The 13,072-nt window shown below is 39.6% G+C and overlaps 1 protein-coding gene across 1 annotated transcript in view; it reads right to left on the bottom strand.

The window, feature by feature from the left end:
• Nucleotides 1-11,526: 11,526 nt before the first annotated feature.
• The window catches only part of hcn2b (hyperpolarization activated cyclic nucleotide-gated potassium channel 2b), a gene marked incomplete at both ends in the record, with an annotated part of 56,696 nt that continues 55,150 nt past the window's right edge, over nt 11,527-13,072 (bottom strand). Inside the window, one exon of the mRNA XM_083888103.1 lies at nt 11,527-12,497. Within this exon, the coding sequence (XP_083744229.1) occupies nt 11,527-12,497 (971 nt within the window). The remainder of the gene's footprint in view (nt 12,498-13,072) is intronic.

The following is a 13,072-nucleotide window of genomic DNA, read 5'->3' on the forward strand; positions in this document are numbered from 1 at the left end:
GACACCGGGTTTCCGTGTGATTAGCATGGCAGCGTTTACACGCTGATACTCTCTTCATATGTGGCGACGTGAACTCGAGGATTCTGTTTTGTTTTTTCATTCAAATGAGACATCTTAAAGAGGATTCAAACTAAAATATCATTTGAACTGTCTTTTCCTGCACTGTGAGAAGCAGCCAATTTAAAGGTGCATTTACACAATGCAGCAATGACAAGTTTGAGTTTTGAAGGGTTTTCTCACCTGATTAGCATCGACAACACAACCTCATTTCATGTTTATAGACGTTTGGAAAAGAAAAATAATAAAGGCAGAACCTTTAATGACCAGAAAACAACATTAATGCAGACGTTTCCTAATGAGAATGGAAAAATATGCCTCAAGTTGTTTTTTTTCGTCACATGTTGGAGAAGATGTCACTCAAAATGTGAAGCTACAGGCAGAGGATGTTACTGTAGTGTTTGCATAAGGACTGGAAGCAAAGGAAAATATCTAAAATAACTTTATTTGAAGTGAGTGAAACGTACTCGAGTCCAGGATTGGGTCGCATGTCCTGTTTTTCAGGAATTGAGACGTGACCGTAGCATTGGTTGCACTCAGTATCTTTCTTTTTTTGTTTGTTTGTTTGTTTGTTTTAAAGACCTTACTCATTTGGTGTTTAATATTGAGTGTTTGGTCAGTGACATGAGTCTCTCAGCCTCAGGTCTGCAGGAAAGTCTAGAAACACCCACTTTTACGAACGTGTGAGACCGGAGTGAAATGCTAACAGCAGAAGGATCTCGGCCAAAAATACATCACTGACTGCAACTTTAACGCTGCAATAACGCTTCATCATTGCTGTAACTTTGCACTTATATTGTGGAATTTGGGGAGTTTGAATATTGGATTTTATGTGCGTCTTTTGCCATTGCCCAATTTGTTCATTTGTCCTATTGTCGGACCAATACCAATACTGAGTATCGCATCAGCTCCTCCCTGTGTGTGGGTGTGTTTACAGCCTGCAGTGGTGAAATGCCCAGAGACATTGTGACATTTCACATTGAAACTCCACTTAGACGCAGAATTACAATCTTTCAAAGAGATTGTTTTGCTGTTTACACTTTTCTATTTCCATGTTCCCTCCAAGTGGAGCACTGGAGTCCATCTTGGAACTCAAACTTGATGACTCACACTCAAGGTTTATTGCCCCGACTACAACACTGCTACCAAATAATGGCTTAAAAAAGTGTCCAAACTGGTCACACTCAGTGAAACTGATGCAGCTGGAGGTTTGGTAACATCTACAGTGACTCTTGTAGCGGCTAAACTGACTGTTTACTCTCTTTATCATCAGCCACAGCTGCTTAAATCTAAAAAAGCAAAACAAACTAAGCCCAGGTGTCCTCCCAGCAGGCATTAGCCCAGTGTGTGTCTCACCTTCATCTCTTTGAGGTCATCCGTCAAGGAGAAAGCTCCGAGGATCACACGTACTTTACACGTATTACATTTCACAACTAAACTTCTGACGTAAGGTTATTAAATAAAATAAAAAAATGATTGCTCTTCTCCAAATGACCTGAGCTTAAAACCCGGGAGTTGTCATGGGTGGATAAACGGATGTATGGTGGAGTTTATAAGGTGGATGTAAGTGGCTCAATCGATAGCTGTGACTCACGCCAGAGGGAGAGTGTGATGATGGCTAACAACTCTACGACTCTAAAATACTGACGCTACAACACTCACGTGTCTCTGGGGAAGGGGAGGGGGAGGGGGGAGGTTTGTGCAGAGAAGTGGGTCAAGGAATAATCTTGACGTCAAATTTTGTCGGGTATGACGTGCGCTGTGTCGCGTGTAAACCACCGTTGACTTTGGCTGAGGGAGTAAACAGGATATTGAAGATGTCCTTACAGCAGTCTTGATGGGTCCGTCTCACTTTCTCTGGGGTGATAGCAAGGATGTCTGCAGCGGTAATGGAGTGCAGTTAGTACTGGAGCAGGGAGACGACGTGCTGATGTCAATGTGTGGGAATGCACTGTGATCTTGTTGAGATATTTCTATTTTATTATTATTATTTTTGATGAAAGAGTCTTGCTCATATGAAATGAACCTCTGAAAAATCTGCTTTGATGCACAATACTTTTTAATAATTTCATAGTTTCATCTTTTCTCATGTTTTCTGAACATCAGAAACATTGTGGGGTTTTTTCTGGTTAAAACTGAAACCCGTCAAATCCTTAACTAAAGCTGTAGCGTGTGACTTTAAAATCTGAACAAATGTCTGTTGAATTCAAACCATTCAAACTCCCTCTGTGTTCAATATAGCAGTGTTTTTTTTTTAATGTCTGTGGAGACACAAAGAAGGTGGACGCAGCCACAGTAGTGAAGTGAGGTGGCAGTAAACCTTAGGTTAAGGAAGTACCCTGGGTTCTCTGAAACATGAGTGTTTGCTCCACATAACAAAGAAATCATTAAAACTGAATCATTTTGGTTTGTGGTAAAAAAAAAAAAGAGTTTGAGAAACACTGATCAACGTTTTTTAACATTTTATGGACCAAACAATTAATCGAGAAAATAATTGACAGATTAATCGATTGCGAAAATAATCGTTAGTTGCAGCTCTACGGGTTAGCACGCTTACCTGAGCTTTAATTAATATGCACTATGTTCCTCAGCACTGGAAGAGTCTGGGTAACATCACTGTTTTCATTTCAATCATTCCCTAGATCTAAATTTTCTCTGTTACTGTCATGAAATATTGGATATTGGAGGCGGGATATTGTAGCTACAGTAAATGATGCTTGGTTGTTCTACGTTCTTCAATGTGGACTTGGGTTCATGCAATGTCACAAATGTGTGCAGCTGGACTTCAGCAAGAGGAGAAAATGCCCCTGAAGGACTGTAAAAAAAATCAAGGTCTGTGCAATATTCCTTATGAAAACGTTCAAAATGTCCACTGTTACAATTTCAATGAAACTGAAAAACAAAAGCCTAGTTTTACTCCTGGACTTACACTAACATTTAAGGGGGCTCTTCTTGTAACCACATAAGAGTTTGATTACCCTGCTTCAAAACCAAATCATGCAGGGATTCATTTTATTTGGTATGTTTTATTTTGAACAAAAAGCAGAAACAACACAATATTTTCAGTTAAATCCTATTTCAGGTCTAAAAAGGAGATCAGTCTAAACTACAACCAACAGCTCCTTTTAAAATTCAAACATCTGTTTTTATATCCACTTAAAACACAATAGAAGACCTCAAATGACATGTTCGCTGATTTGGTGACAGTCAGACAGACAGTCGTGTGGGGCTTTTAGTGATGCTCTTTATTCCAGCCACAGGATCATCAGACAGTGGACACTGTAGAAGTGTTGCTCACTATCTGCCCGACATGCCAGAGCTGGAAGCTGCTCTTCGATAGCTCGACCACTCACTCTCACCGAGAACACTTTGATTTCTCTGCCAGGCTGCTCCAGGACCTCCCTGCCTATCTCCTGCCGTGGCGTCATGACTGTGGCCCGGGCACTCAGCAGCAGAGTGTGCAGACAGAGTTCTGGTGGAGAGGAAGCAGGAGGCAGCACAGTGTGGAGAGGTGAAGAGTGTGCAATCTTTTTCCCTTAAGGAACATTCTTTGTACATAGATCATATAAAAAGTGGACATAGTCTTCCAGTTTGTTGTGTGGAGGTAGTCAGGATGTAAGAATACACTGAACTGTCTATTTTTTAATAATTCTGTTCCCCTTTAGAGGACAATACACAATTAATGACAGCTGGTATCAACCAATAGGATGACTGTGAATTTCCAGAAACCCCCAATATGGCATCAGCCAAATCATGGATCTGTGGGCTTCAAAATGTGAGTTCAGATTCTGATGGTTCACTTCTCGACCAGTTGCCATGTTATTTTAAAGCTGAAGTAATTTTTTTATAAAATGTTGTTGTCCGTAACTATTGTAGAATTAGTTGATAACATGCTGATTGAGCCTGTTGTGGAAATTCTCTGCTGCCGGTGAAGAATGAAATGGAGAACTTCTGCCGGCCGACAAGGTTTTATTTTCTTTGCAAAGAAAAGGTCAATCTGCACACGAGTGATCCAAGCTGGAGAAAGACCCAGAGCAAAGTGAGTCCTCCACATTTATACCTGAGCAACTCCCCTTTCGCATTCCTCCAATAGACAAAGGAGTCTGCCTCTCCAGGCCATGTTCTCACACCGCTTTGTCTACTGTAGGTATCGGGGAGCCGACTCCCTGCGGATGTTGTAGGAAGGTGCAAGTTCAATCTAGACATCCTAATGAGACAATATACGATACACAAAAGGACCTGGTATTCTGTGTTAGGGAAAGGCTCTAGCTCTGAGACAAAGACATTGAATTTGCCATTACAAGCCTATCATCTCCACATGAATCTCATGTCTTCCCCTGCACTGCTGCTGTTTACACACAGACATTCCCTTAGTCAGGTCTGATAGTTGTGCTTGACAGAGACCTTTTTTAGATGTGTGACGGAGCATGTTGCATAGTTTATGTTCATGAAGACAAAACAAATGCAGGATAAGTGAATCAAAAGTGGGTTATTTGCTATAATTACTTTTTAATAGATTTTTTTTTTTTTTTGATTGGCTGAAAGTATTTGCTGATTTATTAATATGTCCAGTGCAACATCAGTTTATGGCTCTGTCTTTTCATGAAAAACTTTTTTTTGTGCTTTTTTTTAACATAAACTCGAATCCTTGCATTTCATAAGCTGAAAAATAACCAGTTACATGTTATTGGATCTTAAACTTACTCAACATCCAGATCCAATGACAAAGGGCAGAACTATCTAACAATCGTCCAATCAGATGTTTAGTGTGAAAGTTAAACGTTGTAACACTAGCGTATATCACACATCACACATGAAAACACCTTAACTCGCCATTTACCTCTGTTTTATTGTGTTTATGTTATTGTATTTATTGGATTCATTGTTTTATTCATGCAAAAATCCTGCACATGGACAAAGACGGCAAATTAGCTCAAGCTCGATGTCTTTTACACACATCACATTTTCAATCCTGTGGCAATGTTAGATGAATTGTCCCAGTTAAATAAACAATAAATACAGAAATTCCCTATGTAACCAGGTGAATAATCAAATGCTGCTAAATGATTGTAAACAATGAACGAAATAGATCAATGATAACCTTGATACATGGACAGTTTTTGTGCTTTTCCAAACATGCAACCCCAAACTAAAATATCTATACAAATTAAAAGCAGTACAAACACGCTGTATTCAAATACAGTTTATTGGTTTTCCTTATTATTAGTAGTATTATTATTTTTTTTACATGTATTGCAGTGGGATATAACCAACAGTGCATTGTGAGGAGCTTGCATGTATTTTTTTTTTTTATAGCCACACACACACACACAGAGAATATAGTACATGTATGTGGAGTCTACAATATATGCTATAGGCACTAGGTCTGCACAGTACATTATAACAGCATGTGACGACTGAAGAGTGGCTCAGTAAAAGAAAATCAGGTCCCAACATGGAAACACTTGACCAAGAGTGCATGGCTACCTGTCATGGTCTGTCTTGCTTGTAGGTCGCCATGGTTACTGGTGAAGGTTAGCTGCTTAGCTGTGGTGTTAAAGGTCCAGTGTGTAAAATTTATGTGCAACTATTTTTAATATTGGCAGGAATAGATAAATAAAATATTTATACTTGAGGGTGAGGTGAGGTGAGGGATACACAGCTGCAACTTCACCAAAAAATGTTGCTTCATATTTTACACCGTACCTTTAAGGTCCATATTATTGTATGGAGGGATGTAAAGGGATGACATCAATGCTGACTGATGTTGTTTGGTACAAATAATATAGTATTATATTATGTAGAATACTACGATGGAGTATTAGGGCCAAACTGAAAGGAAACATTTTTTAATCTTTCCAGAATAAACTTGTAATATTTAAAAGGTCTTAAAAAAGAGAATGAAGTCGTAATATTTCGAGAATAAAGTTGTAATATTATGAGATTCTTTTTTCTCATTATCTAATGTATTATTATTAAATAGCAGCAGCACACAGACCAGTGACAAGCAGTCATTTCCTCCTCCAGCCCACAAACGAGATGATTTCCTCCAACTCTGTGTGACTCTTTCTTCCAAACAGACTTAGACTTTCTTTCACGATCGTTTCAAAGTCCTGATGCTAAAGATAAGATGATTCTGATGTGACAAAAATATGAAGCATTCTTTATTTGTGAAGGCCCAATCAAAATGTAACTTTACAAAAAATGCTCCGTGTTTCTCATCTTGACGCAGGCTGCAGCTAATCATCTGAGATTTTGCTTGAATAATAATTCCGACTTTATTCTCGAAAGACTACAAATTTATTCTCGACAGATTCCGACTTTATTCTCGAAAGATTCCCACTTTATTCTCGAAGGACCATGATTTTATTCTCGACAGATTCTGACTTTATTCTCGCAAGATTATGACTTTACTCTCATAATATAATGACTTTAATCTCGAAAGATTACGACTTTATTCTCGAAAGATTACGTCTTGACTCTCATAATATTTTGACTTTATTCTCGAAAGATTACGACTTTACTCTCATAATGTTACAACTTTATTCTCGAAAGATTCCGACTTTATTCTCGAAAGACCACAATTTTATTCTCGACAGATTCTGACTTGACTCTCATAATATTATGACTTTAATCTCGAAAGATTACGACTTTATTCTCATAATATTCTGACTTTATTGTGAAAAGACTTACCTTTCAGTTTGGCCCAAATACTCCATGGTAAAATTCAGACACAACTACTGTAGAATTGTATTATTATTATTATTATTTAAAACTGCATTATATAGTGTTTCAGTGGTGTTTAGTCATGATTGGTCAATAAGAGATCTGAGCTTATGAGCATTAATGTACATGCGTGAGTCAGAGAGACACAACAAATCCATTCATACGCTCTCGCTCAGTTCAAATGAACAGCCCTTGTAAGTAAACATTTTAAAACGTGGAATCGCCAATCACCACCACGTTTCACTGTCGCTGATGATGAACCCACAGACCATCGAGGACACACACACAAACACACACACACATACAGAGAAGTCTTGAAAGCAGACAGATTGGCTGACACAGATGCTTGTGTTGATCTTGTTGCGTGTGGCACAGATTCCATCCTTTACCAAAGCCCGGCGGCTGTAGTGATAGAGCGGAGCAGCTGAGTTCTAACATTTACATAACACTAAATGTGTTTGTAAAGGAGGGAGAAAAAAAGAGGAGTGGAAATATAACGCTTCTACAGAGTTCTGTGCAACATGCTTTTTACTTCGCCAAAGTAATGCTCGTGGTCAAAATGACAGGATGTGCAGATAGACTGAGGTGTGAGAATGCAAATAGTTTTGTTCTGCTTTACCTATTATTCGTTTTAAGTCATATCAGTTCATACCGTGTGATAATATGCATAACATTAAAAATACTTTTTTTTTTTATTGATTTTTTTAGAATCATCTATATATAAGCCTAATAACTAATACATAAATAAGTAGTCTGGTTTACAAGAAGCGCACAAATCTGCTAATGTCTGCTTATACTCGTCCATTTAGAGACTTTAAAGGAAACTAATTGATCAGATTAACACAGAACAGAACATCATTTGCATATAGTGACCGCTCTCTTCAGTCATTGCTTTGTATGACAGACTTCGCTTTCAGACAACATGAAGTCGTGAACGCGCGCGTTTCGTTGTGTCGTTATCTGATTTGAACATTTAGCCAGAGTGAATGGTTCAGTTTGATTTAGGTCAATGTTTGGATTTGATTTTTAAAAACATCCGTGGCCTTGAAACTTTTTGGTTTTACTCTTCACTCAGGGTAGAGTTTGTGTCATTGTTAATAATACATGATGTGTGACTTCAAATCGTAGACTGTATATGAAAATGTGACAGTTGGAAAAACAAATTCCCAGACGTTACCTGCAACCAATGCACCAGTTGAACAGCTGTCACTCACACTGGTGTCCACTTATGTACTTTATCACTTTATCCTCTATTTTTCTCTAAAGGGGAACATTATTTACCAAACTGACACATGTTCTATCGATGTAGACCTGAAACTAGTGATTGAGAAGCTTAACTTGATTAAAAGATTACAAGATTAAAAATGACATTAGTAATCAAATAAATACACACTGGAGGCTCACTTTCCCATAGATGTCCCTCCATTTTCCTGTAGGCCTTACCTTTTAAAAAAAAAAATTTCAATTTTTTTTACAGATTTTGGACGACATAGTATAGTATGTTTCTGTCAAATGGTCACATTTTTGACGACATAGTATAGTATGACGTACTACATAGTATAGTATAGTATGACATTTTTGTCAAGTTTTGGACCCAAAAAATGTTTTTCCAGTAGACTACATCTTTTTTTTTTTTTTTTTAAATAGTGAAAAACTAAATATCATCCATCTTCTACTGCTTTATTCTCCACATGAGGGTTACAGGGGGACGCTGGTGCCAATCCCAGCTGACATATGACAAGCTACAAGTCCATCACAGGGCCAACATAGAAACAAACAAGCATTCACTCTCACACTCACACCTATGGTCAATTTAGAGTGTCCAATTTGCCTAATCCCCGAAAAACTAAATATAACAAGCAGATGCAGTCTCCTGAAGGCAACCAGGAAATCAGACTATATTGAATAGCCACTAAGGGAAGTGAAAAACATCATGTTTGAAAGGAAGTATAATTCTAACAATGATTTAAACGTCATTAAACATTTTCCTGTGGAGTCTTCTTCAATTGCACATGATGTCAATGTTGTAAACTATGTTCCCACTGAGAGGAGAACAGACAATAAAGTGGACACCAGTGTGATTTCCCATAGGTGCCTGATTACAGCTGTGAAAGTCTGTGAATTTCAGTTTGCAAAACATCAACAATGCACCAGTACAAATTTCAATTATGGACGCTTCATAAACGAGAGTTGATACTCTTGAGCGTGACGTCGCGGCCGGTTGCCACTTGTTTATCTCCTGATTTTGTCATTAAATGCATTTGTCCTAAGACGGTGCCCCCAGGACACTGTGCAGAGAACACAATTCTCACTGCAGGCCTTTGTATTAATTATGTTTAAGCAGCCGAGACAGATTCCACTGGGCATCTTTATATATATACAGTATATATACAGTATATATATATATATATATATACCATATAAAATACTTATAAACCTTCACTTTTGTCTCAAGCTAAATGACAACAACAGAGGGACTGAAACTAAACAAAAATGAAATTGCAAAATGACCATACTGTTTGCCAGGAACTCATTATTGGGACTGTATAATGGAATCCAATTGAAGAAGAATAGTTACAGCCCCAAACAGACTCGAGGGATTCCAATTTCCACTCTCATTGCAGAGTAATGGCTCAGACATTAGTGGAATGAGGTGAATAGATTGTCAGGTTAGGAGAAAAGGTTCCCTTCTGAATGCTTCTGGACACAAATCAGGACTTCTTAGTGGGGCCAGTAATGACAGAGACACTGAAATATACTGTACATCCTGCACAGTATCTGCACTCTCCTTGGCTGTTGATCAAAACACATTTTTATTTAGCGTTATTAAGCGTGATCCGAGCCAGGAGTTTCATTATCCCTATGAATTGACTTTGGCATAGTGATTGCCCAAACTGCTGCTGTACGAAGCTTTCGGAGTTAGAAAAAAGGGATGGATTTACATTTTGATTGTGTGCATTTGAATGATTTTACATAATTTCCTTGTAATTGACTGGCAGTGGATTATAATCTCTACAATATAATACTTTCACAAAGTGTGGATAATTACTACTCACTTAAATATATGATAAAATATCATACACCCAATACTTTAGAAATCAAATCTGTGTTTTTTTATATATATAAAATTCTGTGCAATATTAAAGCTGCATTAATCGAGTTTTGCCAACATGGGGACATTTCCATTTTTTAAGGAAATGTGAAGCAACAAACAAACCCATGAACCGTCAGCTCTGACCGCACAATGTATTTAAATTTTGACATTACCTACAGTGATAGTTCAATAATATAATTGGGTGTGTGCAAGCTAAAGAGCAACAGCTTACATTTGCATTTATAGTGAGATGATCGGCTGTCATCGGACAGGAAAACAAGATAAGAAAGTTCAGCCAGGGTTAGCTAATACTCTCGTTGTCTCCCTCTCTCATAAGCCAACTTTCCATTGAGTAGAACGTTTAGGTTTGGTACAGTAAGGTATGCATTTTTACCAAAGTACCAAAGTAAGCCCCTACCATTCCATTTTTTGGCACCCTTCCATTGGGGAACCAGATTAAAAGGGTAAAGTAAGGTCAGCTGACAGAAAAACATCATTCCCTTGTGACCGGTGTAAATATCTCATGGTAGTTAAGGCAATTTTAAAATAGCAAAGAAGTGTTGTGTGATTCACATGATGATTCATTATTTTCTAGGTGTTGTAGGAGGACGGAGGAAATATTGAAAAGCTCTGCTGGTGGAGTAATTGCGGGTCTTAAAACCAAAACAATGAGTACGTATGTAAAATAGCGGTGAGTAATCATTCTGGGTAAGGTTTAGTCCTGTTGCGTTGCTCGCAGTCATTTGATTCACTGTTGATTGAAAACTTATTGACGAATGCAGCTTTAAATAAAAATGCAGGCATTTCCTGTAGAAATCAATGGCTTGGCTGGAACAAAGTCATTTGTCCCACAGATGTAATTTCAGTTTGAAGGATATTCGTCGTGTGTTATCTGAGGATTCTACAACCTCACACATTTATCTGTAGGGAGGCTGAGAAAAGAGGCAAACTAGATTCTACTAACAACACACGCTCTTGTTCATTACACCATATCAATGATCTCGCAGAAATATGGCTTAAACCACTGGAGTTTCTCTCTCTCCTTTTTTTTTTTTTTTTTTAAATTGTTCAATTTTGTGCTTAAAAATTTGGTCTAATGAGCTATTTGAATAAATATTTTAAACTGTGAAAACAAACAGCAATTAGCATTCAAACATTATGCAGTCACAATAATTATGCATTTTGTGAGGAAATGACAGGCGACCAGAATGACAAATATGGTTGATGCAGTGGTTACAATTAAAGTGCCAACTTCTGATATCTGAAGCAGGTCCCTGATTTTCCTTTAGTCCCATCTGACCCAGAATTCCCATCACATGAGTTCAATGAAAGGGTAAGTGAAGCAGTTATGTCGTTGTGAAATACAATTAATAAAGAGATGGCAGATGCTACGTTACTGTATAACCACTGTCCTGTGCATCTTCTATGTCTATGAGTAGAAACAACTTTCAAAGTCACCGCACAGACTTTATGATCTTAAAACTTCTCAGATTATCCTCTCTGCCACTCACTCTGCATTCATACATTCGTATAGTCAAACTGGAGCAGGTAGAGAGAAGAGGAACTGTAGAAAGGAGAACAGACGTCCTCCCTGTGGTCCTGCAGTCAAGCCCCTATCGAGTCACTCCCTCCCAAGAGTCTAATTAAGATCACAAGTTTGAGGATAACCTGGATCTCACTTTGCTGTGGTCAGTCTCAGGAAGGCTCACTATAGAGTCCTTTTTGGGTTGTCCCGAGTCCCCCTGACCTGTTCCCACCCCCCCTGCTGACAGCCCTGCAACGGCTCCAAAACTCTGTCCAGAACCTGGCAACGATGCTAAAGGGAACGCCCCCACAGACATTTGGTGCGGCAGTACCACCCTCTGTGGTATTCCACTCCGAACGGTTGTGTGACCCGATGGGGTCTGAGGGGGTCCGATGGACGAAGAGGAGACTCGCGTAGACTGGGGTGGACTGGGGGCCGGTGGTTGCGGCCCGTCGTGAGGCAGCGAGGGCTGAGAGGCGGACAGGGCCCTGGCGTCTTGGCTCAAACTGCCCATTTGCAAGGAATGGGTGCTCTTGTATGTGCTGGGCCGGTGTGCAGGGCTGTACAAGTGCTGCTGGATGAGAGAAAGCTGGGAGCCTGAAGTGGGACCTGCTATGGAGCTGGACCCATACTGGAATGATCGTCCTCCAGCTGCTAGTGGGCTATAGACTGGAGGGCTGGACAGGGCCGCAGCAAAGGCACCAGAAGCAAGGAGCTGAGACTGCATGGGAGAGGCTGCGACAGGGCTGGACACACTTTGCACCACCGGGAATCTCCTCACCATCCTTGGAGACTGCATATTCCCCGCTCCGAATGTGTTCCCTTGCATCGGGGGACAAAAGTTCATGGCTAAGGCCTGCTGCAAAGTGCCAACCGCTGAATTCAGAGGCTGGGTGGAGGAACCCATAGGAGTGAAGTGCCCACCATGAAGAGAAGGCGTCAGGGACATGGCTCGTGGTCGCGGTACGTCCACCTGTTGAACCATCTCTCTGTCGTACTTCACGATCTCCTGGATCATCTCGTTCTCACGGTTGTTGAAAACACCCGAGTTTAGGTCGTGCTGGACTTTGTGCAACAGGATTGAGTTCTTCTTGCCTGCAATGACACAGAGAGAAAGTCGGTTGAAACACACGTAGAGACAAGGACTTCATCATATGCCATCGTTAGAAGAATTACACTGATCTGGATCCAACTGTAAACCTTGTGAGATAGAAGAGTATAATGGGGGTTTGTGTTCCCTGAATTCTCTCTCGAGCCATCTGTCAAGTCTCATTATCACTTCAATTCAATGGAGTCTTACATCAAAGTATATTAGCAACTTATTTAGTACTGAAAAGTTACTTTTGTCTTCAGTTAAACTAAAGCAAGTCCCATTGCCAATAATCTAAACTCCTGAAGACCAAATTATCAGCTATTTGCCTCTCAGTTCCCTTAACCCTAACGCCGCAACATTTATAATGAGCCATTATAGTACCATACAGTCCCTCGATATCCAAATACAAAACAAAACAAAAATAGTCCTCATCCAATGTGGCACTTCATGGTGTACTGCCGTGCCCGTCCAAGCATTTTCACACCAGTTCACACTTGAATTCATGTGACTTCTCTCTCTCTCTATCTCATGGCAGCCACATCAGCTTAACAACACCAAGTGACCTCAGCAACTCTCA

Source organism: Microchirus variegatus (genome assembly GCF_963457635.1).
Source record: "Microchirus variegatus genome assembly, chromosome: 4".
Classification (NCBI taxonomy): Eukaryota; Metazoa; Chordata; class Actinopteri; order Pleuronectiformes; family Soleidae; genus Microchirus; species Microchirus variegatus.